The 24,044-nt window shown below is 46.5% G+C and overlaps 1 protein-coding gene across 1 annotated transcript; it reads left to right on the top strand.

Moving 5' to 3' along the window:
- The first annotated feature begins 1,088 nt into the window (after nucleotides 1-1,088).
- Nucleotides 1,089-23,596, top strand: LOC124014482 (zinc finger protein 800-like). Its single transcript, XM_046329545.1, has 7 exons — nucleotides 1,089-1,330; nucleotides 12,376-12,550; nucleotides 16,611-16,706; nucleotides 17,027-17,170; nucleotides 18,019-18,368; nucleotides 18,470-20,181; nucleotides 22,396-23,596. Coding segments are annotated over exons 2-7 (2,466 nt in total). The 5' UTR covers nucleotides 1,089-1,330; nucleotides 12,376-12,387; the 3' UTR covers nucleotides 22,397-23,596.
- Nucleotides 23,597-24,044: the final 448 nt, after the last annotated feature.

Raw genomic sequence — 24,044 nt, 5'->3', positions numbered from 1 at the left:
TTAGCTAGGCTAGGGGTTAAGGTTAGGAGTTAGGTTAAAGTGTTAAGGTTAGGGGAAGGGTTAGCTAACATGCTAAGTAGTAGAAGTAGTAAGTAGTTGCAAAGTTGCTAATTAGCTAAAATGCTAAAGTTGTCCTTGATGAGATTCAAACACACAACCTTTGGGTTGCCAGATTGTCCAGTTATACACCCACCATCCCCTCGGCCAACCACCCTATTGTGTAATCTTCTGTCTTATGTCACCATATCAGACACAACATATACTAATTTGAGTGTCCCGGATATAGACTAACTATATTATGTCTAGTCTATGAGACCAGGTTGGTGCCGATGCTCGACATGCGTTGTTGTAACCAATATTAACATATCATTACAATTCATAATCTGCACTGACTAATTGTAGCTATGATATAGGACTACTTATGCAATATGAAAATATAGGCTTATCAAATAGGCTACTCGAATGTTCTAGACTAAACTTTAATTTGATTGCGGTCTTCCTGTGTATCACAAGAGAAATGTTGAAATATAGAAAGGTGTCATTATTATAATATATGCCTATCTTATCACATATAAAAGTAAAACTAGGTTGAATAAATGATTTCATCCTTAAATAAACAAGTGCATCATTGGATAGGCTACTCGTCCACTTCAACCCGCAGGTGAACAATTGCAGGTTGCGATTTTGTGGCAAGATAAATAATTTAGATTTATTGAAATAAATGTATTTTTCCCAAAATGTTGGCATTGTTGTGTTTGGCCTATTATTAAATCAACTCCAATACAGAAATTATAAATGGCCATTGTGCAACATTTCCAACAGTTCCAAATCGCCAGATTATTCTTTACATTCTGCTTTAGCGTTTTACGACTTCTCCCAGGGAATAATGCACTTTTATACACGATAAGTATCCGCAGAAGAGAACAAAACGAACTAACGTTTCGGTTTAATTTGTGTGTCCTGGATTCTGGAAAGCCTGTGCGCGCGCTTAGTAAATGGAGCACTAAACGGCCTGAATTTGGCAACAGTGTTCCTCGATCACGGGGGGTCAACTATTCCTCTCCTACCCCCCAAAGTGCCAACGACACTGGCATTTATAAAGAAAAGTAGAAGTGCTGCACCTTTGCGCAGCGGCCGCCTTTAGCTGAAAGGTCCCCTCTGAGTGCACAAAGGCAGCTGCTGTAGGAACTGTTCAGTGCGAGAGACGAGCGCTGAGAGGCGTAATAAACAATCTCCGGCTAGCTACAGACAGGGACGCGGACTCGAAGTAGCTCCCCGGCCCAAGCCCGTAGTTTTACGGGATTCCATCGTCAGGTTAAGACTTATACAGGTAAGAACTATTCTTAACACATTTATATTCGCCCTAAATGTCTGATCGAAGACCTGGAACGCGTTATGGAAGCGTAAAAGCCCTCGCCTTGGCTCCCCGAACGTGGTTGTTTTTGCAGAAAATGGCGTCATCCTTCTCTTGTTCTGCCTGTCCATGGAGGGGAGAGGAATTGGTTTCGGCGACTCAAACTCGCCCTTAAATAATATTTCCAGGAACTCAAATACGATGATAGTTACAACTAGATGTATTTATTCATATTTCATTGTTAAAATTTGATTTGTTGGTAAAATATAGTCGTTATAAAGACGCGCAAAGCCGGAAGGGTCACCGTTCTGTGCGCCAAGCTGCTTCTTGGAAAAGGTGGCACAGAGCCGCAAAGCGCAGGGTTTTACATTCGTAATATCGTCCCCTCGGGAGAGTCTTTACAAAGCCAAATATCTGAGAGTGGTTTAGGGATTTCCCTCAGATGGTGATGAATGTGTTTATGTGAGTGTTGTACGTTCTCGTTGTATTTATTTTGTCTGGGTTAGCCCGTTTTTACGCCGCACTCCCCTGCCATGCTGCAATATGTAGAAGGGGCCTCTCTTTTACGGCTTGAAAGGTGCATTTTGTACTTGGCTTCTGCTTTGATCAAGTTAAGCTGGTCTTTTGTTGCTCAAAATACTGGCGTTTTGAGGCTGACAATATAACCGTGTAAAGGAGATTTTCGGGGATAATGGGGCAATGCAAATCGTGCCATGAGAACGGCAAACTGCCCTGCGCCCTGGCTCCCAGATTGCCAATGAGGACAGACTGAATCAAATGGTCTTTTGGACAATCACGTAGTTAGCACAAAACTGTGGAAGTCCAGTGCTACGCAACGATGTGCTGCTTTGCTCATATCTATGGAAGCCCATTGACACAATGTCAACAGGCCTACTATCTCAAAATTCAGCTATCTAAGTTAAAAAAAAAATGTTGATACCATCTCAAAATGTTCAGATACTAAGTCGATATTTTGAGATGGGCCTACATAAATCAACATTTTGAGATACTAAGTTGACATTTTTAGATCTCTAGGCCTATATAGGATATGTCGCCCCCCCCCCCCAAAAAAAGTTGTATTGTCACATACACTGGATAGGTGCAGTGAAATGTGTTGTTTTACAGGGTCAGCCATAGTAGTACAGCTCAAGGGCACATCGATTTTTCACCTTGTCGGCTTGGGTATTCAAACCAGCGACCTTTCAGTTACTGGTCCAATGCTCTAACCACTAGGCAATGTGCTGCCCCAGAGTGAGGAGCACAGTTTCTCCTGATCTGGTAGACAAACCTAACTAGGTAAAACTCCAGTCCAAGTTGTAGGGTAGGACATAGTAATAAATCAAATATAAAACAGTTTTATATGGACTATGATGGGACCAGATGTGTTTCTAATCCGGTCATATGTTGTTTATGTTTTTTACTCAGGGCCCTAGGGAGGACGAAACCATTGAAACCCTGTCAAAGTGCAGCAACCTTGTACTTGTTCATATTCATTATATATTTTTAAATAAACTAATGGGAAGTCCTTTACACAGGCAAAGAGACAACAATTGCAATTGGACAATAAAACTAACAGGGCTGAGCTTGCTTTATTCAGGGTTGCATCATGTAAGGCCTTTGCATTTGTAATTGAAGAGTTTATCAAACAGTATGTCATCACTATTGTGTTGATTGATTCATTACAATCAATCATTTTGAATTAAAAATGTCTAGGTAGCCTAGCCAGCCAAAGTTAGAATATAAACCACATTTGTGCTGTAGTGGTGGTTGTTAGCTGTGGTTGTTATCGGTACCCACTGGGCAAAGACGTCATTTCAACGTCTATTCCATGTTGATTCCACGTAATTTCACTCGAATGACGTGGAAACAGCGTTTATTCAACCATTGTGTGCCCAGTGGGTAGGCTACCGTTGATCAGACTGAAGCACCAATGAATTGTGCACGAATTGACAAATCATGAGGCAAATCAGTCTAAACAACAGTAGGCTACTTTGTCCCATGTTTTCAATGTTTTTGGTTCAATATTTTGTATTAAACCAAATCAAAAGTGGTGAGGCAAATACCAGCTGACCATTCCTTTGCTGGTGGCCCTTCTGTGCCGATGTCTGCAAAGTGGATAGATGGAAATCGCCACACAATGCTACAAATGAAGAAACATGTCCCATATAAACTCAGCAAAAAAAGAAACGTCCCCTTTTCAGGACCCTGTCTTTCAAAGCTAATTTGTAAAAATACAAATAACTTCACAGATCTTCATTCTAAAGGTTTTCAACACTGTTTCCCATGCTTGTTCAATGAACCATAAACAATTAATGAACATGCACCTGTGGAACTGTCATTAAGACACTAACAGCTTACAGACGGTAGGCAATTAAAGTCACAGTTATGAAAACTTAGGACACTAAAGAGGCCTTTCTACTGACCCTGAAAAACACCAAAAGAAAGATGCCCAGGGTCGCTAATCATCTGCGTGAACGTGCCTGAGGCATGAGGGCTGCAGATGTGGCCAGGGCAATAAATGGTAATGTCCGTACTGTGAGAAGACTAAGACAGCGCTACAGGGAGACAGGATGGACAGCTGATTGTCCTCGCAGTGTCAGACCATGTGTAACAACACCTGCACAGGATCGGTACATCCGAACATCACACCTGCGGTACAGGTACAGGATGGCAACAACAACTGCCAAGTTACACCAGGAACGAACAATCCCTCCATCAGTCCGCAATAGGCTGAGAGAGGCTGGACTGAGGGCCTGCAGGTCCTCACCAGACATCACCGGCAACAACGTCGCCTACGGGCACAAACCCACCGTCGCTGGACCAAACAGGACTAGCAAAAAGTGCTCTTCGCTGACGAGTTGTGGTTTTGTCTCACCAGGGGGTGATGGTCAGATTTGCATTTATCGTCGGAAGGAATGAGCATTTCACTGAGGCCTGTACTCTGGAGCGGGATCAATTTGGAGGTGGAGGGTCCGTCATGGTCTGGGGCAGTGTGTCACAGCATCATCGGACTGAGCTTGTTGTCATTGCAGGCAATCTCAACGCTGGCGTTACAGGGAAGACATCCTCCTCCCTCGTGTGGTACCCTTCCTGGAGGCTCATCCTGACATGACCCTCCAGCATGACAATGCAGCCATACTGCTCGTTCTGTGCATGATTTCCTGCAAGACAGGAATGTCAGTGTTCTTCCATGGCCAACGAAGAGCCCGGATCTCAATCCCATTGAGCACGTCTGGGACCTGTTGGATCAGAGGGTGAGGGCTAGGGCCATTCCCCTCAGAAATGCCCGGGAACTTGCAGGTGCCTTGGTGGAAGAGTGGGGTAACATCTCACAACAAGAACTGGCAAATCTGGTGCAGTCCATGAGGAGATGCACTGCAGTTCTTAATGCAGCTGGTGGCCACACCAGATAATGACGGTTACTTTTGATTTGGCCCTTCCCCCCTTTGTTCAGGGACACATTATTCAATTTCAGTTAGTCACATGTCTGTGGAACTTGTTCAGTTTATGTCTCAGTTGTTGAATCTTGTTATGTTCATACAAATATTTACACATGTTAAGTTTGCTGAAAATGAACGCAGTTGACAGTGAGAAGACGTTTCTTTATGATCTACTATATCAAAATGTTGATGTAGGTAGGTCTATCTTTAAAATTTTAGGTAGTAGACGTTTAAAAAATGTTTGTTGGCTTGAATAGTTTTCCATATGTATCGACAGCTGCTGAAACCACCTGTGTTTCGCCACAATATTTTTGGGCGAACCTTTTGTAAATACTTGGGGACTTGGAGAAAAGAGCACACAATACAGTATTCATGCAGCCCTTTATCCAGGCGCCCGTATGGTCTATGTATGAATGCAGTCCCAAGTTCCACTCGCTGACTGCCCTGCCCTCCTCTATCGTCAGCTGCATGCGTCCTAGCAGAACGTAGCCAAGTGCTGGCAACCATTGATCCATGTTTAGCGAAGTCACTATAAGTCCCTGTGTCATTTCGCGTATTGTGTTGATTGGGCCATCATATTCAAAACGTAACCATTTCCACACTGGCTACTGCACCCGTTCTCTCTCGTTGCACAATTTATTAAGTTGGGCTGGCGAGTTATGCAACGAATCCTAACATAATATGCTGGCTAGTGGCTACTGGCATCGCCACATCTCCCTGCACGGAGGGGAATGTTATAGTTTTAAATGCGGTTTGAATAGTCATTCAGCCACATTGAATTAGATCTGTCAAATTTGCAAATCACCAGTGGCATTTGCGTCACAGCCCGCGGCCCTCGCACGCCCATGGGATATGGAGTTGCTAATGGAGACTGCTACCCGTTGAAAGATAACTGTACACCCAAACGCTAACAATCAATGCGCACTCGCTAGTGGAGACGAGTTGGAGATGTTATGGAACAGTGTAGGCATCGTATTATGGTATTTTCTTTCACGTATTCGCAACATCTCTTCCTCATTGCGTGGAATGCGTAAGGGGATGGTGGCTGGCTGGCTCACATGGACTTTTGCTAATCAGTGAGAGCAGTTCACTTCGTCCTTCATGTTTGACAAGACACATTGTGGCCATTGTGGAGTCTCTGGTGTCGATATCTCGCGACTTCTCAAAATATGGATATATTTTTTCCACTGTATGGTAAACGTACATTTTGTTCGACCGTAAAGCTCATACGAATAGCGCACACAATAAATATTCGATAATGAATCATAAAAATAAAGCATCCTTTCAGATTAAAGCGGGGGAAACGCTGTACCATTTCTGGTTTCATCCCGAGTGGGGTGTATTACCCAACTGAACGTTTGGTTTTGTTATTGCGCCCCGTTGGGCACTGCGCATGTTAGTTACACTTGTCTAGGGTCATTTTCTGCTTTCAAACAAGAAGTAGTATTTCATTTTTTTTCTCATTGACAAATGAAAATCATCTGAATGCATTTTAATTTGACAGTGTTTAGCTTGTGGAGATGAGGGATATATTTGGGTTATGTTGGGTTATGATTGGAAAGTATAGGCCTAAACAGTGCCCACTTTAGAAACTGATTTCTAGCCCATTTTAAGAAGACTAGCCGATGGCAAAAGAAAGCATGCCTATATAATGCTATTGTTATGTATATTTTTGGTCTAATTCTTCTTCAGATGAATTAAAATGATCAGGAGAGGGTTGCATAACTGAATGTAAAACATACAAGCCCAGCCTATTGTTATTGTTAGACAGGATTTAGATTGATAAAGTTGACAATCACTCACTATAAGGGCAGACTTGCATTATGGTGAGCTGGTGGTCTGTCTAGTCTAGAGGGTGTGTTTATGGGGGCAGCAGCCCATCTCCATGTGAGGTTATGGTGTGCTGGTGGTCTGTCTAGTCTAGTGGGTGTGTTTATGGGGGCAGCAGCCAGTCTCCATGTGAGGTTATGGTGTGCTGGTGGTCTGTCTAGTCTAGAGGGTGTGTTTATGGGGGCAGCAGCCAGTCTCCATGTGAGGTTATGGTGTGCTGGTGGTCTGTCTAGTCTAGAGGGTGTGTTTATGGGGGCAGCAGCCAGTCTCCATGTGAGGTTATGGTGTGCTGGTGGTCTGTCTAGTCTAGAGGGTGTGTTTATGGGGGCAGCAGCCAGTCTCCCTGTGAGGTTATGGTGTGCTGGTGGTCTGTCTAGTCTAGAGGGTGTGTTTATGGGGGCAGCAGCCAGTCTCCATGTGAGGTTATGGTGTGCTGGTGGTCTGTCTAGTCTAGAGGGTGTGTTTATGGGGGCAGCAGCCAGTCTCCCTGTGAGGTTATGGTGTGCTGGTGGTCTGGTGGTCTGTCTAGTCTAGAGGGTGTGTTTATCGGGGCAGCAGCCAATCTCCATGTGAGGTTATGGTGTCTCACACGGGTTACAACGTGAACAGAAGCATCCCGTCTTTATTCCAGCACTTATAAACTCATCCCTTTACACACAGAAATAATTGCTGTGAACTTTTCCGTCATTTCTTCATTCAATTATTTTCACTTCCTACTGCCTAGCAGGAGTCTTGTGCAGGTGTGAGTTCAGTACTTTGACAGCAGTGTACATTTTTAGTAAGCAACGTTAAATGGGCAATCTGCAGTTCAAATAATGACAAATCAATGACCCCTGCCACTGATTTGGTAAATAGCTTAGGGATGGGGGTGGAGAACTGTGTGCAAGGATTGACCATCCACAAGAACAACATTTTAAAAAGTTTTAACCATGTTTTGAGGCAATACAGTGTTTGTCTACAAATCATTGTTTACTAGCAAAGGAGTAAAACAAGCTTATATTTTGGGTACTGATGGGGTAAGACAATTTGGCTAACCTATGCGGCATTTATGAGTTATATTCTTCAAGAATCAATGGGACGGTTCCATGTCATGGATTTAAAAGTAAAAAAAAATTTAAAAATGACGTAGCAATCACAGATTTACCCTTTAAATGACTTTCTTGTGAGTTTGTTCCGGTAGCAGTGTATGTCTCCACAGGCCCACTGATAAATACTCATATTACCTGAGTGGGAACAACTACCTCTGTCTCCATGGAAACACTTGAACTGTGTTACCAAGTCTTCATCATCAGGTCCCCTCGCTGACGACAGCTGCACGTTTTCTGATTGAGCCTCACAACATGCACTCAGAGAGCATTACCACTGAGCTCTTCATTGACCGCGCTCTTCTATTTCTCCCCGCTCTGAGACGGCGATGACCACCTTCCTCCCTGTGCACTAGGCTGGGTTTGGAAGAATAGAAATCTGAAAACTAGGTTTGATCTTGTCTGTGCAAATTGAGGACAGGTACAGCGACTTCACCAAAACATTTGCAAAGTGCCTTACAGTAACCTAAAGTGAGTCAGCAAAGCACTAGCACAGTAACCAGGGAAAACTACCTGGAAGGAAGAAACTTTGAGAGGAACCAGACTCACGACAGGGGGGTTGGACTCTTCAGGCAGTGGTGCTAGAATAAATAGTTACTATGGCATCTTCTTTGATGACTTCCAAAACATGGACTTTGTCACCATCTGGTGACCAATACGTGGTACAGTCAGAGACGGTACCGTAAATCAACTTCACAGTGCATTGAACATACAGTATAATGTGTGGGTGGGTATATGGGTTGGGCAGTCTCTGATAGAGGCACACACATACTCTTTTCTTTGAATAATAAACTCAGAAAAAAAAGAAACGTCCTCTCACTGTCGACTGCGTTTATTTTCAGCAAACTTAATGTGTGTAAATATTTGTATGAACATAACAAGATTCAACATCTGAGACATAAACTGAACAAGTTCCACAGACATGTGACTAACAGAAATGGAAAATGTGTCCCTGAACAAAATGGGGGGGGGTCAAAATCAAAAGTAACAGTCAGTATCTGGTGTAGCCACCAGCTGCATTAAGAACTGCAGTGCATCTCCTCATGGACTCCACCAGATTTACCAGTTCTTGCTGTGAGATCTTACCCCACTCTTCCATCAAGGTACCTGCAAGTTCCTGTCATTTCTGAGGGGAATGGCCCTAGCCCTCACCCTCTGATCCAACAGGTCCCAGACGTGCTCAATGGGATTGAGATCCGGGCTCTTTGCTGGCCATGGCAGAACACTGACATTCCTGTATTGCAGGAAATCACTCACAGAGCAAGCAGTATGGATGGTGGCATTGTCTTGCTGGAGGGTCATGTCAGGATGAGTCTGCAGGAATGGTACCACTTGAGGGAGGAGGATGTCTTCCCTGTAACCCACAGCGTTGAGATTGCCTGCAATGACAACAAGCTCAGTTCGATGATGCTGTGACACCGCCCCAGACCATGATGGCCCCTCCACCCCCAAATCGATCCTGCTCCAGAGTACAGGCCTCAGTGTAACGCTCATTCCTTCGACGATAAACGTGAATCTGACCATCACCCCTGGTGAGACAAAACCGCGACTCGTCAGTGAAGAGAACTTTTTGCCAGTTCTGTTTTGTCCAGTGACGGTGGGTTTGTCTGGTGAGGACCTGCCTTACAACAGGCCTACAAGCCCTCAGTCCAGCCTCTCTCAGCCTATTACAGACAGTATGAGCACTGATGGAGGGATTGTGCGTTCCTGGTGTAACTCGGGCAGTTGTTGTTGCCATCCTGTACCGCAGGTGTGATGTTCGGATGTACCGATCCTGTGCAGGTGTTGTTACACGTGGTCTGCCACTGCAAGGAAGATCAGCAGTCCACCCTGTCTCCCCGTAGCACTGTCTTAGGCGTTTCACAGTACAGACATTGCAATTTATTGCCCTGGTCACATCTGCAGTCCTCATGCCTAAGGCACGTTCAGGCACATGAGCAGGGACCCTGGGCATCTTTCTTTTGGTGTTTTTCAGAGTCCGTAGAAAGGCCTCTTTAGTGTCCTAGGTTTTCATAACTGTGACCTTAATTGCCTACCGTCTGTAACCTGTTAGTGTCTTAACGACAGTTCCACAGGTGCATGTTCATTAATTGTTTATAGTAAATTGAACAAGTATGGGAAACAGTGTTTAAACCCTTTACAATGAATATTTTTATGATTTATCCTTGAAAGACAGGGTCCTGAAAAGGGGACGTTTCTATTTTTGCTGAGTTTACATGAAGACTTGGAAGAGTGCTGACAGTCAGGCAGGTGTCTCCTCAGGCATGTCTCTCCACAGACTTACAGTGCCTTCAGGAAGTATTCACACCCCCCTTTACTTTTTCCTACACTTTGTTGTTACGAAGTGGGATTAACAGAATGGGCAAAAATCCCAGTGGCTAGATGTGCCAAGCGTATAGAGACATACCCCAAGAGACTTGCAGCTGTTATTGCTGCAAATGTGTCTCTACAAAGTATTGACTTTGGGGGGTGAATAGTTATGCACGCTCAAGTTTAGAGTTTTTTTGTCTTATTTCTTGTCTGTTTCACAATAAAAAATATTTTGCATCTTCAAAGTGGTAGGCATGTTGTGTAAATCAAATGATACAACCCCCCCCAAATCAATTTTAATTCCAGGTTGTAAGGCAACAAAATAGGAAAAATGCCAAGGGGGGTGAATACTTTCGCAAGCCACTGTATACCATTCAAAGCCTAATTGAATAATTTCACTATATTCAGCATCTGTTTATTTTGACACTTCTAGCAATCGGTGCCCTTCTTTGCGAGGCATTGGAAAACCTCCCTGGTCTTTGTGGTTAAATCTGTGCTTTAAATTCAATGCTCCATCGAGGGACCGTACAATTATCTGTAAAGGATGAGGTAGTCATTTTAAAAAATCATGTTAACCACTATTATTGAACACAGAATGAGTCCATGCAACTTATTATGTGACTTGTTGAGCACATTTTGACTTATGAACATATTTTTGAGTTGCCATGACAAAGGGGTTGAATACTTATTGACTCAAGACATTTCAGCTTTACATTTTTTTTATGAATTTGTAAACATTTCTAAAAACAAAATTCCACTTTGACATTATGGGGTATTGTGTGTGTGTGTATCAGTGACACAATTTCAATTGTCTCAATTCAAAATTCAGGCTGTAACACAACAAAAAGGGGAGCCAATACTTTCTGAAGGCACTGTACATACAGAAAGCCAATCTCTCACTGGACCATCAAGAGACTGATTGGTACAGTAAAACCCCATTTCTTATTTCCTCTGAGGTCGTCAAAGACCATCATTAGTTTGGTCGGGTGTATGTCGGTGGTTAGGGTAGGAGGAGCCTTGGCTCAGGCATCACCCCCCCTCTCCGAGGGAGGGAGGGAGAGAGAGAGAAGAGTCCCTTATCTCCGACAGCCTAGTGTGAGAGCGAGAGAGAAAGTGTCTTAGCTGGGTGTGCTGGGAAGCATCTCCATCATCCTGGAGAGAGAAACCGAGAGACAGACAGGCGAGAGTCTTACCCCGCCAGTAGTGTAACCACCACCCACCCTTATCAGACCCAGCCAAACAATGCCACACCACCCACCCTTATCAGACCCAGCCAAACAATGCCACACCACCCACCCTTATCAGACCCAGCCAAACAATGCCACACCACCCACCCTTATCAGACCCAGCCAAACAATGCCACACCACCCACCCTTATCAGACCCAGCCAAACAATGCCACACCACCCACCCTTATCAGACCCAGCCAAAAAATGCCACACCACCCACCCTTATCAGACCCAGCCAAACAATGCCACACCACCCACCCTTATCAGACCCAGCCAAACAATGCCACACCACCCACCCTTATCAGACCCAGCCAAACAATGCCACACCACCCACCCTTATCAGACCCAGCCAAACAATGCCACACGACACAGCAGGTGTCTAGATCAGCAACAGCACCGCTGATCAAATAGTGCTTGGCATAATGAGTCATTAGATATCTTTTACTCAGACCAATTATGCAGCTATAGAAGCAGTTCCGTAGTGCCATATACAGTATTTCTGTGGCTCTCCTATATAAGCATGGTTCTCCAATAACACTTGCTGGTGTTACATAGGCTAGTCATAGAGTGTCTGTAGATGTACAGGTAACCGCCAAAATAAAGGAAACACCAACATAAAGTGTCTTATTAGGGCGGTGGGCCGCCAGAACAGCTTTAATACGCATTGGCATAGATTCTATAAATGTCTGGATCTTTATTGGAGGGATGCGATGCCGGTGTTACACATATACTTTGTATCCCTCATTTGCTTAGGTGTTTCCTTTATTTTGGCAGTTACGTGTGCCTCTTTTCCCAACTCCGCACCCCATACCCTCTGTCTCAGTGTTTCCCTGACCATCGTATAGCCCAGGGGTGTCTGTGAGGTTTAAAAGGTAAACCTCACCATTCTCTGTCTGTCTGTCTGTCTGTCTGTCTGTCTGTCTGTCTGTCTGTCTGTCTGTCTGTCTGTCTGTCTGTCTGTCTGTCTGTCTGTCTGTCTGTCTGTCTGTCTGTCTGTCTGTCTGTCTGTCTGTCTGTCTGTCTGTCTGTCTGTCTGTCTGTCTGTCTGTCTGTCTGTCTGTCTGTCTGTCTGTCTGTCTGTCTGTCTGTCTGTCTGTCTGTCTGTCTGTCTGTCTGTCTGTCTGTCAGAGTTCCAGCAGGATGGAGGTGGAGATGGAGGAGATCCCCCAGGACGAGCCCCAACCTGAGCCTGAGAGCCATGTTACCAGAGACCAGTGCTGCCAGACAGACGAGCCACAGCCCAGCAGCCCTAACCCAATGACTGACCTTAACCCTGGCCCCGACGCAGCCCCCAGGACACCAGGTAAGACTGCCCGCTTGTCTACACCAACCCATCCTTAGTTTGATTGAAGTCCTTAAAACATACTGCGGATCACTAGTGAAAGGCGCTATATAGATAAAATATATATATTCATTCCTTGTTGGTCAGTCTGTCCTGCCTGAGGAGAGGAGAGTGGCATGACAGAGGAGAGGAGAGTGGCTGAGGAGAGGTATCTGCAGAAAGAATGAGGTGTCAGCTATGACATGACACCGTGACTTTGAAGAAATCTCTTTTGGTTAGTGAACTACAGTAAATGAAGTGGATTTGTGCTACACATAATTATGCATAACAATTTTGTTCTCTTCATGGCGATGTATCCTAGTTACACAAAGGTATAAACTTTTCATAGTTGGGCACGCTGGATATTATTAAATGTATGTAGTTCCGTCCTTGAGCTGTTCTTGTCTAATGATGTTCTGTATTATGTCATTCTGAAGTTTATGTTTCATCTTTTGTGTTGGACCCCAGGAAGAGTAGCTGCTGCTTTTGCAACAGCTAATGAGGATCCTAATAAAATAACAAATAACAAATTATTTTAATGAGCTCCGCCCCAAACAAGATCAAATTAGGTTGGACCAGACCAAATATGAAACAATAGACATCTATCTTTCACAAGTTTGGACATCAAAGTACAACACAGTAGAGTACAGTAAACTTCAGTACAGTATAGTATAGTACAGTACAATAGAGTTCAGTACCGTATAGTACAGCACAGTATATTAGTGTGCTCAACTCTAGTGTGGTCTACTGTGTACTGTACTGAATTCTAATCTACTGTACAGGACTGTGCTCTCCTAACTTGTGAAACATGGGCCGAATTGGGCCGAATCAAGGCCGGTCGGGACCGGACCAAAAATCAATGGACGTTGAAATTAAAGCCAGTCCGGAACGTATCAAACAACGACGTCTGTGCACACTGAAATCAAGCCCAGGGCGAACTGACCAAATGTCAACTACTTTTCAATGTCTTTGGACATCCGGATGCTGGTTACAGTAAATGGACAGAAAGGGGCTCGTGGGTAGGCGTCTCGGAGAGATTACAGTAAATGGACAGAAAGGGGCTCGTGGGTAGGTGTCTCGGAGAGATTACAGTAAATGGACAGAAAGGGGCTCGTGGGTAGGTGTCTCGGAGAGATTACAGTAAATGGACAGAAAGGGGCTCGTGGGCAGGCGTCTCGGAGAGATTACAGTAAATGGACTGAAAGGGGCTCGTGAGTAGGCGTCTCGGAGAGATTACAGTAAATGGACAGAAAGGGGCTCGTGGGTATGTGTATCGGAGAGATTACAGTAAATGGACAGAAAGGGGCTCGTGGGTAGGTGTATCGGAGAGATTACAGTAAATGGACAGAAAGGGGCTCGTGGGTAGGTGTATCGGAGAGATTACAGTAAATGGACAGAAAGGGGCTCGTAGGTAGGTGTCTCGGAGAGATTACAGTAAATGGACAGAAAGGGGCTCGTGGGTAGGTGTCTCGGAGAGATTACAGTAAATGGACAGAAAGGGGCTCATGGGTAGGCGTCTCGGAGAGATTACAGTAAATGGACAGAAAGGGGCTCGTGGGTAGGTGTCTCGGAGAGATTACAGTAAATGGACAGAAAGGGGCCCGTGGGTAGGTGTCTCGGAGAGATTACAGTAAATGGACAGAAAGGGGCTCGTGGGTAGGCGTCTCGGAGAGATTACAGTAAATGGACAGAAAGGGGCTCGTGAGTAGGCGTCTCGGAGAGATTACAGTAAATGGACAGAAAGGGGCTCGTGGGTAGGTGTATCGGAGAGATTACAGTAAATGGACAGAAAGGGGCTCGTGGGTAGGTGTCTCGGAGAGATTACAGTAAATGGACAGAAAGGGGCTCGTGGGTAGGTGTCTCGGAGAGATTACAGTAAATGGACAGAAAGAGGCTCGTGGGTAGGCGTCTCGGAGTGATTACAGTAAATGGACAGAAAGGGGCTCGTGGGTAGGCATCTCGGAGAGATTACAGTAAATGGACAGAAAGGGGCTCGTGGGTAGGTGTATCGGAGAGATTACAGTAAATGGACAGAAAGGGGCTCGTGGGTAGGTGTATCGGAGAGATTACAGTAAATGGACAGAAAGGGGCTCGTGGGTAGGTGTATCGGAGAGATTACAGTAAATGGACAGAAAGGGGCTCGTGGGTAGGTGTATCGGAGAGATTACAGTAAATGGACAGAAAGGGGCTCGTGGGTAGGCGTCTCGGAGAGATTACAGTAAATGGACAGAAAGGGGCTCGTGGGTAGGTGTATCGGAGAGATTACAGTAAATGGACAGAAAGGGGCTCGTGGGTAGGCGTCTCGGAGAGATTACAGTAAATGGACAGAAAGGGGCTTGTGGGTAGGTGTCTCGGAGAGATTACAGTAAATGGACAGAAAGGGGCTCGTGGGTAGGCGTCTCGGAGAGATTACAGTAAATGGACAGAAAGGGGCTCGTGGGTAGGTGTCTCGGAGAGATTACATTAATGAGAGAGAGACCAGAATGTTTTCACACTTGCTTGACCACCTGACGCCAGAAAGAGAAAGAAAACCAGTATGCCAGTGGAAGGGAGGACCGTAGCAGGTGACCCAACTGTAGTGTGCGACTTCGATGATTTCACATTTTAGCCAATTAAATTGCAGTAATTCCGTACCAGATTTTTCAGAAATTATGTAAACAGTTTTAATCACTTAATAATTCAGAAACAAAATAGATATCAGTAAAAACACTAGAACTAATTGATAGGTCTACCTTTACTTGTTACTTCCGTGAGCTATCTTCATCCTCCCTCATGAGGGAGAGATATGTGAAATATCTTAAAAGATATGTCAAGGTACAAGGCAATGTTTCTTAAACTCACAAGGCAAAACTAAATATAAGTGTTGGACTTCGACGTTGTTGCGTTTTGATGTATTTCTAATAGACTTAAAGACCTTTTCTGGTAGATGTTTTCTTGGACTCCCCCCTTCCATCTGTTTGATCATAAATCAAAGCCTTTCTTATTCATAATGTTTAGGAGAGAAAATGGTTTGGGGGGGGGGGAGAATGACGTAGGCCTTGATATCTCAAAAAGATTCTCTCAAGCTTTTATTTGACACCCAATTTGACATGCTCCTATGGACTTCACATGTTGTTGCCCATGGCTCATTTTACGTGGAAATGCCCTGAAGCAATATGGCTGACGCCTGTCTAGATCTTTCACGCCAGTGCAGAGGAAGACGAAAAGAAGACACGCTGGAGTAGTGAAATGCAGCCGGAGACAGAGGGAAACCTCCACCTTGCCCTCTAATAGGCTAGGTGGACGTTTTACCATTTTGCTTAGGGGTCCGTTTTGGATTTGACCATACTCTCTAAATATAGGCCCCAATAACTGGAGGGAAGATGTGAAATATCTGTTTAATCAGCTTTGTCTATTGCATAAAACTGTCCCACGCACATTTCCTGTTTGTCCGGCTCTAGCAGGGTGGAAGGGGTGAACTGGGGTGTATTCATTACGGAAACCGTTATTCCAATAGAAACTCTCGTTTGGAGCAAACGGTTTCTGTTGCAAAACATTTTGCAACAGAAAGGGCCTAATGATTACTCTCCTGTGTTTGGTGCTGGGTGTGTCGGCGCGCTTGATTGGTCACCATCTGACCACAGGCTGTAGGGGGGGGTCGGATTAAACCAGCACACCCTGAGGGGCGGGGGAGGGGCCTACACGCACACACACTGTGACTAACATTGACTCACACGTTGCTCACACCACAGTCATTGTATAGGGGTTGCCACCACTTCTATTCTTATATGCCCAGGCTCTGGCAGCAAATCCATTCCAGTCACTTCCTATAGGAAATAGCCACTCTCTACACACACACACACACACACACACACACACACACACACACACACACACACACACACACACACACACACACACACACACACACACACACACACACACACACACACACACACACACACACACACACACACACACACACACACACACACACACACACACACACTCCATGGCTGAGGGCAGAGTTGAAGTGTTGTATTGAAGTGTGTGGCCTCTGCAGGGTACTGCGTGGAGCCAGGTGACCCTCCTCTGTTGCAGCTGCAGCTCCAGACCTCCAAGTCTGGCATCCAGCAGATCATAGAGGTCTTCCGTTCAGGTAACATCTAGTCTTGCTACTCAAACAGCACGGAGGTCTTTTTAATTAGGAATCACGACGTAGTCATACATTTTGTTGTGAAACACGATTTCAAGTGCAACACTTAGCTTCGACTCTTTCAATGTTTGCCGGTCTGAATAAAAGTGACGATCGCTCCTCCACCAAACCAAATCTATTTAATTACACCTATCATATTCCTTCCGATCTGCAAACAACAAAGGGTTATAGGCTCTAGGAGTTGATAATCGATCAGTCCTATTTGTCCTGTCTGTATCAGCCAGTGATCACCAACACTGCCCCCTGGTGGTGTCTCTGTGTAGGTACTGCCCAGCTGAAGCACATACTGCTGAATGAGGTGGACACCATCTTTGAGTGTAAGACATGTCGCAGCTTGTTCCGGGGCCTGCCCAACCTCATCACCCACAAAGAGTACTACTGCCTCATCAGACTGCCCAAGCCCGACGGTGCGTGGCTCTCTAAGGCTCGCTTGTTCTCTCTGTCTGTCGCTCTCCCTCTTTGTCGATGTTTGTCTCTCTCTCTCTGCCCACTTAATGCCTATTCTTGTCTCTTTTTTTCTGTCCCCCACTTCACTCACTCACTCACTCACTCACTCACTCACTCACTCACTCACTCACTCACTCACTCACTCACTCACTCACGGTCTTCGTTGGTCTACACTCACTCTCTGTCTCTCTGTCTCTCCATGTCTCTGTCTCTCCATGTCTCCCTGTCTCTCCATGTCGCTGTCTCTCTCCGTCTTTCCACGTCTCTGTCTCACCACGTCTCTGTCTCTCCATGTCTCTGCTCTCTCTCCCCTCTCGCTCTCTCTCTCTCTACTCTTAACTGAATTCTCTTTCATGCTCCAGCCTCTGTCTTTGATCCAGCCTAATTAGCCACTACTCGTCCGTTCTCTATGACTTCTGTCAATATCTAGAAAGGCAAGTCATCTAGGAAATCCTCTGTTCTCTCATCTGTGTATTGAACTAGGGATCATAAGACCATGTCTGTGAAACCACAAAGATATGTTCAATTGCTATTTAATGATATGGTTGAAACACTGTGATATGATATGATATGATGTTGCCACACTGTGCTCATTACATGTCTTATTTGGAAACCGAAACAAAATAGTGTTTTTGTTTCTCCCTTTGGCAAGTTTGAAAACGTTCCTTCTTCCGGGAATGTTCCTTCTTAGTGTTGTTTACGTCTCTAGGCTCAGTACGCATCACATTTGGGAGCAGGATGTTGGTGTCTGATTTGAAAGGCGTTCCTTTTCTAATGCCTCTCTCTTCCTCGTCCCTGACCCCTTTAGATCCAGCGGGCGATGGGGACAAGCAGAGCGGGGCCATGAAGGACCTCCTGGAGGCCATCTACCCCAGGAAGGACCGGCCGGACTATGTGATGCGCCTGGAGCCAATCCAGACCTCCAATAACGCTGTGTTCCAGTTCATGTCCTCAGAGGAGGAGCTGGCCCACTTCCCCCGGGCTCCACACACCCCTGGAGGGACCCACACACACAGCCCTGAGCCCTGGGGGGAGCAGGGAGGGACGCCGGAGAATGGACAGACAGGAGAGGGGGAGGAGAGGAGGAGGAGTGACCAGGAGGAGGAGGAGGGAGGAGAGGAGGTGGCGCAGCCCGAGGAGGAGGGGTCTACGAGCGGGGTGGGTACATACAGGAGAAAGCGCGCAAGCAGACACACGCTGGCACACACGCACTAACGCTCGCTATAATACTCTCTCACTCTGTCTCTCTCTCTCCTTAGGTGGAGGACGTTACCATCTCGTGCTGCCTGTGTGGTAAGGACTTCAACTCTCGCCGCAGCATCCGCCGCCACTGTCGCAAGATGCACCAGACCAAGCTGGAGGAGCTCCGGAAGTTCACAGAGACGCGCACCGTTCCCATCAGCCTCCTCTCCATGGTCAAAGGTCGGTCTCGCCCCATGCACACGCCCAGCGGCAAGTCCTGCCCCGTCTGCTTCAAGTCCTTCGCCACCAAGGCCAACGTGCGGCGCCATTTTGACGAGGTGCACCGCGGCCTGCGTCGGGACACTATCACGCCGGACATAGCCACGCGCCCCGGCCAGCCTCTGTCTCTGGAGGCCACGCCGCCCCGCAAGAGCGCCAGCTCCTCCCCCGCGAGAGGTCACACCCCGAAGAGCGGAGGGGCCTCGGGGGCTACCACCCCTCAGCCCCCCAAAGCCTCCACCGCGGTGCCCCCTGCCCCTTCTCTCCTGGCATCGGCCCTGTACAACCTGGCCTCCTGCCGCTGTCTGCTCTGCAAGAGGAAGTACAGCTCCCAGGTCATGTTAAAGAGACACATGCGCATCGTCCACAAGATCTACAATCTCAAGAACGTTAGCTCCGTCTCCACGACCGCAACCACATCCACGGTGATCAACAACAGCAAAACAGCCACCAACACTGACAGCACCCCTAGCAACAGCTTGAGCATGAAGGAGGAGGCGGTTGAATCCTGGGACGACCCTGACTCCAGCCCCGCCTCGTCGCCTGGCGACACGGACAGGAAGGGCGTCACCGTGGCAACCAAGTCAGGTCAAAAGATCAAAGAGGAAGAGGGTGGGAGCAGCCCCAAGACATCAACTCGTTCTACTTCCATCAACAGCACCGGTGGTACTAGTAGTGGCAGTGGGACTCTTGGGAGACCCCCTCAGAAGCTCTCGGTGGGGTTCGACTTCAAGCAGCTGTTCTGCAAGCTGTGCAAACGTCAGTTCAGCTCGCGCCAGAACCTCACCAAGCACATCGAGCTGCACACGGACGGCACGGACATCTTCATCAAGTTCTACCGCTGCCCGCTCTGCCGCTACGAGTCCCGCCGCAAGCGCGACGTCCTGCGCCACGTGACGGTGGTGCACAAGAAGTCGACGGGCTACCTGGCCAAGATCGTGCCCAAGCTGGAGTCGCGTGCGGTCAAGCGGCCGGCTGAGGTGGTCCTCAACTCTGCCCCCAATGCCAACAACAACAAGAGAGGAGGGCCAACAGTCAAGGAGGAGGTGAACGGGTGCCACTCGGCCCCCTCTCCCCCTACGCCTCCAGTCACACGCAAACAGGAGCTCCTCAACTCCTCCTCCTACCCAGTGACACGCAAACAAGACCTCCTCTCCTCCTCCACTCCCTTCACTCGCAACCAGGAGAGACAGGAGAGGCAGCAGGAGGCCCAAACCGGGTCACCTGTCTCCCGTAAGAACGACAAACAACACCCCGACACCTCTGCCCCGACGCCGCCCCACACACGTCGCCATGACGCCCACCAGGAGAGCAGCAGCAGTAGCACAGAGGTGCGTGTCACCAAGAACTTCTCGCTCCACTCGTGTGACGTGTGCGGCCGGGCCTTCGCCAAGAAACTCTACCTGGAGTCCCATAAGAGGAGCCACCGGAACGCCACGCCACCGGTCAGCACGCCGCCCAGCGGCGCCAGGGCTAAGGGGGTCAGCACTCGGTCCAAGGCAATGCTCTGGTGAGCCTCACTACACATATGGTTGTCTTTGGTTGATATATTGTAGTTAGAAAGGGAGAGAGAGAGGAAGTGGCGCGTGAAATGGGGTGTTATGAGAGGGAGAGGGAGGGGGGGGTGACTGAGAGATTGAGCCAGGAGAGTAGGGTTGGGTGATATCACGATAGTATTGTCTATTGGCGATGATTGACAGCCTATTTGAACTTGGTTTAGCCTATTTGAACTTGACTGGGCAGCACACAGCAGGGCGGCACACGAGTGACATTGCGGGTAATATCCTATTCCTGCTATAGCCTAGTTCAATATGTTGTAGAGCGGAGAATTCTACCAAAGCAGCGCAAAATGTCCAGTCAGAAAATTGTGTCTATTTCTCTCTGCCTCTGTCAGATGTATGGACCTTATGACCTAAACCTATTCATTTTATACATACACTGATTGTACATACACTGATTGTACAAAACATTTAGAACACCTTCTTAATATTGAGTTCCTCATTTTTACCTCAGAACAGACTCAATTCGTCAGGGCATGGACTCCACAACGTGTCGAGTGCGTTCCACAGGGATGCTTGGCCCATGTCGACTCCAATGCTTCCCACAGTTGTGTCAAGTTGGCTGGATGTCCTTTGGGTGGTGGACCATTCTTGATACACACGGGAAACTGCTGAGTGTGAAAAGCCCAGCACGGTTGCAGTTCTTGACACAAACCGAGGTGCCTGGCACATGCTACCATATCCCTGTTCAAAGGCACGTACATATTTTGTCTTGCCCATTCACCCTCTGAATGGCACACGTACACAATCCATGTCTCGAGGCTTACAAATCGACACTGATCGAAGTCGCCTGGCCAGTCTGTCATGGAAAGAGCAGGTGTTCTTAACGCGTTGTACACATTATATAACGGCTAATCCTTATCTGTCTCTATTTTGCATATCTGGGGGCTGTTTTCCCCTCTCTCCATTTCGATTGGCTATGAATATGACTTTTGTCCCGGCTACGCTTTCATCTCCTAAAGTTGTTTGAATAGCCTACAAACGTAAGTAGCCGGGGCGATAATGAGGGAGAACATATATCAATAGCCGGTCGAAAAATTGAATGACAAGTTGAGACAAGTTGAAGCTTATTAATAAAGACATTATCCCGTGTGATGCAGAGGAATCCCTCGGCGCGAAAACCAAGTGGCCAATTCTCCTACTAGTTAACGTTATGAACCGTAGGCAATTTCCCCCACTATTCTAATAGCCTAAGAAGGTTAGTTGAAGGTTAATTAAAGTTGCCGCTTTCAAAAAGAACTAGAATGAAAGTGGGAGTCTATAGGCAAAGCTATTCTCAATCACAGTTTTATGAGCCATTTGAACCAACAATATTAAGAGAGGAAGACGTGGTAATTCAAGCGGAAGACGATACCATCGTATATCACAATGTTTTATCAGTTTAGATGTCCTCAAACTTCATTCTCTGTCCCGCTCACTCTGGCTAATAAAACATGGATCCTGTAGCCAGGCCCGGAAATAAGGCTGAACCGCCCCCTCCTCCTCCAGGTTTACTCCTCTCCCTGGGCTCTGTGTGGTCTGTCTGTCTCCGCTCAGGACTAACCTCTTCAGCTGTGATTAAACTAACCCCACCACTGTGTTGTGAGTGTGTGTGTAGCTCTATGCACAGTGTTAGTCACTGTGGGGTGTCAAGAGACCACAGAGAAGGGAAGAGCATTCTCTTTTAACACACACACATCATTAAAACCCTTTGGTCTCAGTCTGCTATGACACACACACACACACACACACACACACACACACACACACACACACACACACACACACACACACACACACACACACACACACACACACACACACACACACACACACACGCTGATTCAGGTGTCGCTTCTCCTCCAGAGAGTCTAACTTGTTTTCTCCCCTGGACGACTGCAGGTTTCAATGAAAGGGAGCGAGTGCAGACAACTGATTAAAGTGTCTGTGTGTGTGAGAGTGTCCAGACAGACAGTTGATTAGTGTGTGTGTGTGTGTTTTGTCATCCAGGTCCAGACAGACACCTGATTAAAGTGTTAGGGTGTTTATGTCTGGGAGGAGGCTGATCCTTGGGGTAGTGATGTTCCAGCAGAGCAGAGGAGAGAGAACAGGAACAGTGTTTAAACTGCCTCTAATTGACTGCCGGGCTCCTTCTAACAGCTGCTGTTGTCTCTCTCTCTTCTCAGATCCCCAGTCTCGTCCCACTCCCGGTTCTTGGGAGCCTCCATCCCGAGAGGAGAGACTTAACGGATGAAGGAGCGCCGCTAACGATGATGAAGAAAGGAGCTGGACTGGAAAACTGAAACAGAGAGAGAGAGAGGAAGGGGTGAAAGAAGGGGAGACTTCACATCTACGGGACCAAAAGTATTGTTGGAATTCGACACTAGAAGGAGGGATGGGAGCCAACGTGATGCCAGAGGTGTGGAGCCAGTGGACACTAAATCTGTGGAGGCACTGATGCTATCACACTGCTGTGTGTAGGTTACAATCACTGTATGTACATGTAGATATATATATACACACACACACACACACACACACACACACACACACACACACACACACACACACACACACACACACCTGGACCTGGTCTTGACCTGAGCCTGTATAATCCTTAGGGGTCAGGAGAGAAGAGGGCAGGGTTGGGAGCGCTCTCAGCACACCATAGATATCCCATATCTGACCAGTAGAGGGTGCTCCAGTTCTGCTTTATAGGATCAGACTTTAAGGTAGGGCTCTCCAACCCTGTTCCTGGAGAGCTACCCTCCTGTCGGTTTTCACTCCAACCCCAGTGGTCTCTTACCTGATTCATCTTATCAACTAGGTAATTATTAGAATCAGGTGTGCTAGGTTAGGGTTGGAGGGAACCTACAGGACGGTAGCTCTCCAGGAACAGGGTTGGAGAGACCTCCCCTGTGTAGGTTGTGAAGTTGACCCAGCCAGAGCCAGCGGTTAGTGGTTTATTTCCTCAGATCATAGTAGGCTCATAGTAAGCTATCCATCCACTGGGAAGGACTCCATATTAACTCAGTTCATCCAGATAGGCTTGAGTTTTTCTGGCATTGCAAGAGATATGGTTTGTGTGATTAACTGACAGAGAAAGACATGTCGGTAGCTGACCAGCGATACCCTGGCACATTGAATAGATGGTGACCCATTGATTGGTGTAACGGTTTTCTTGAGTTGAAGGAGAGGAGGACCAAAATGCAGCGTGGCTATTTAGATTTAATGATTAAGAACACGAACAGTACAAAAACGTAACGAGAAAACCTAAACAGCCTATACTGGTGCAAACTAACACAGAGACAGGAACAATCACCTACAAACACACAGTGAAACCCAGGCTACCTAAGTATGATTCTCAATCAGAGACAACTAATGACACCTGCCTCTGATTGAGAACCATACTAGGCCGAAACATAGAAATACCCAAATCATAGAAAAACAAACATAGACTGCCCACCCCAACTCACGCCCTGACCATACTAAATAATGACAAAACAAAGGAAATAAAGGTCAGAACGTGACAATTGGTTGGTTGATGAGTGACCATAGCTGTGTTTTAAACAGGCAGCCCAATTCTGATATTTTTTTTCCACTAATTGGACTTTTGACCAATCAGAGCAGCTCTGAAAAAGCTTTGATTAGGTAATTCTCATGAAACTGTAAATAAAAAAATAAAAAAATTATAATACATTTTCCCCCAAATTTCCTCTTGAATCACTGAGATTAGGATCTGCACTTATCTATTTCATAATTATTCAACTTTTTTTGATCAGATATTATACATTTGACTGACCTTTTCACAAAAAGTCCAAAAAAGTTATAAACA

Source organism: Oncorhynchus gorbuscha, linkage group LG25, assembly GCF_021184085.1.
Source record: "Oncorhynchus gorbuscha isolate QuinsamMale2020 ecotype Even-year linkage group LG25, OgorEven_v1.0, whole genome shotgun sequence".
Classification (NCBI taxonomy): Eukaryota; Metazoa; Chordata; class Actinopteri; order Salmoniformes; family Salmonidae; genus Oncorhynchus; species Oncorhynchus gorbuscha.
Note: the sequence above shows the minus strand (reverse complement) of the source record. Positions and strands in the feature narration are given on the sequence as shown.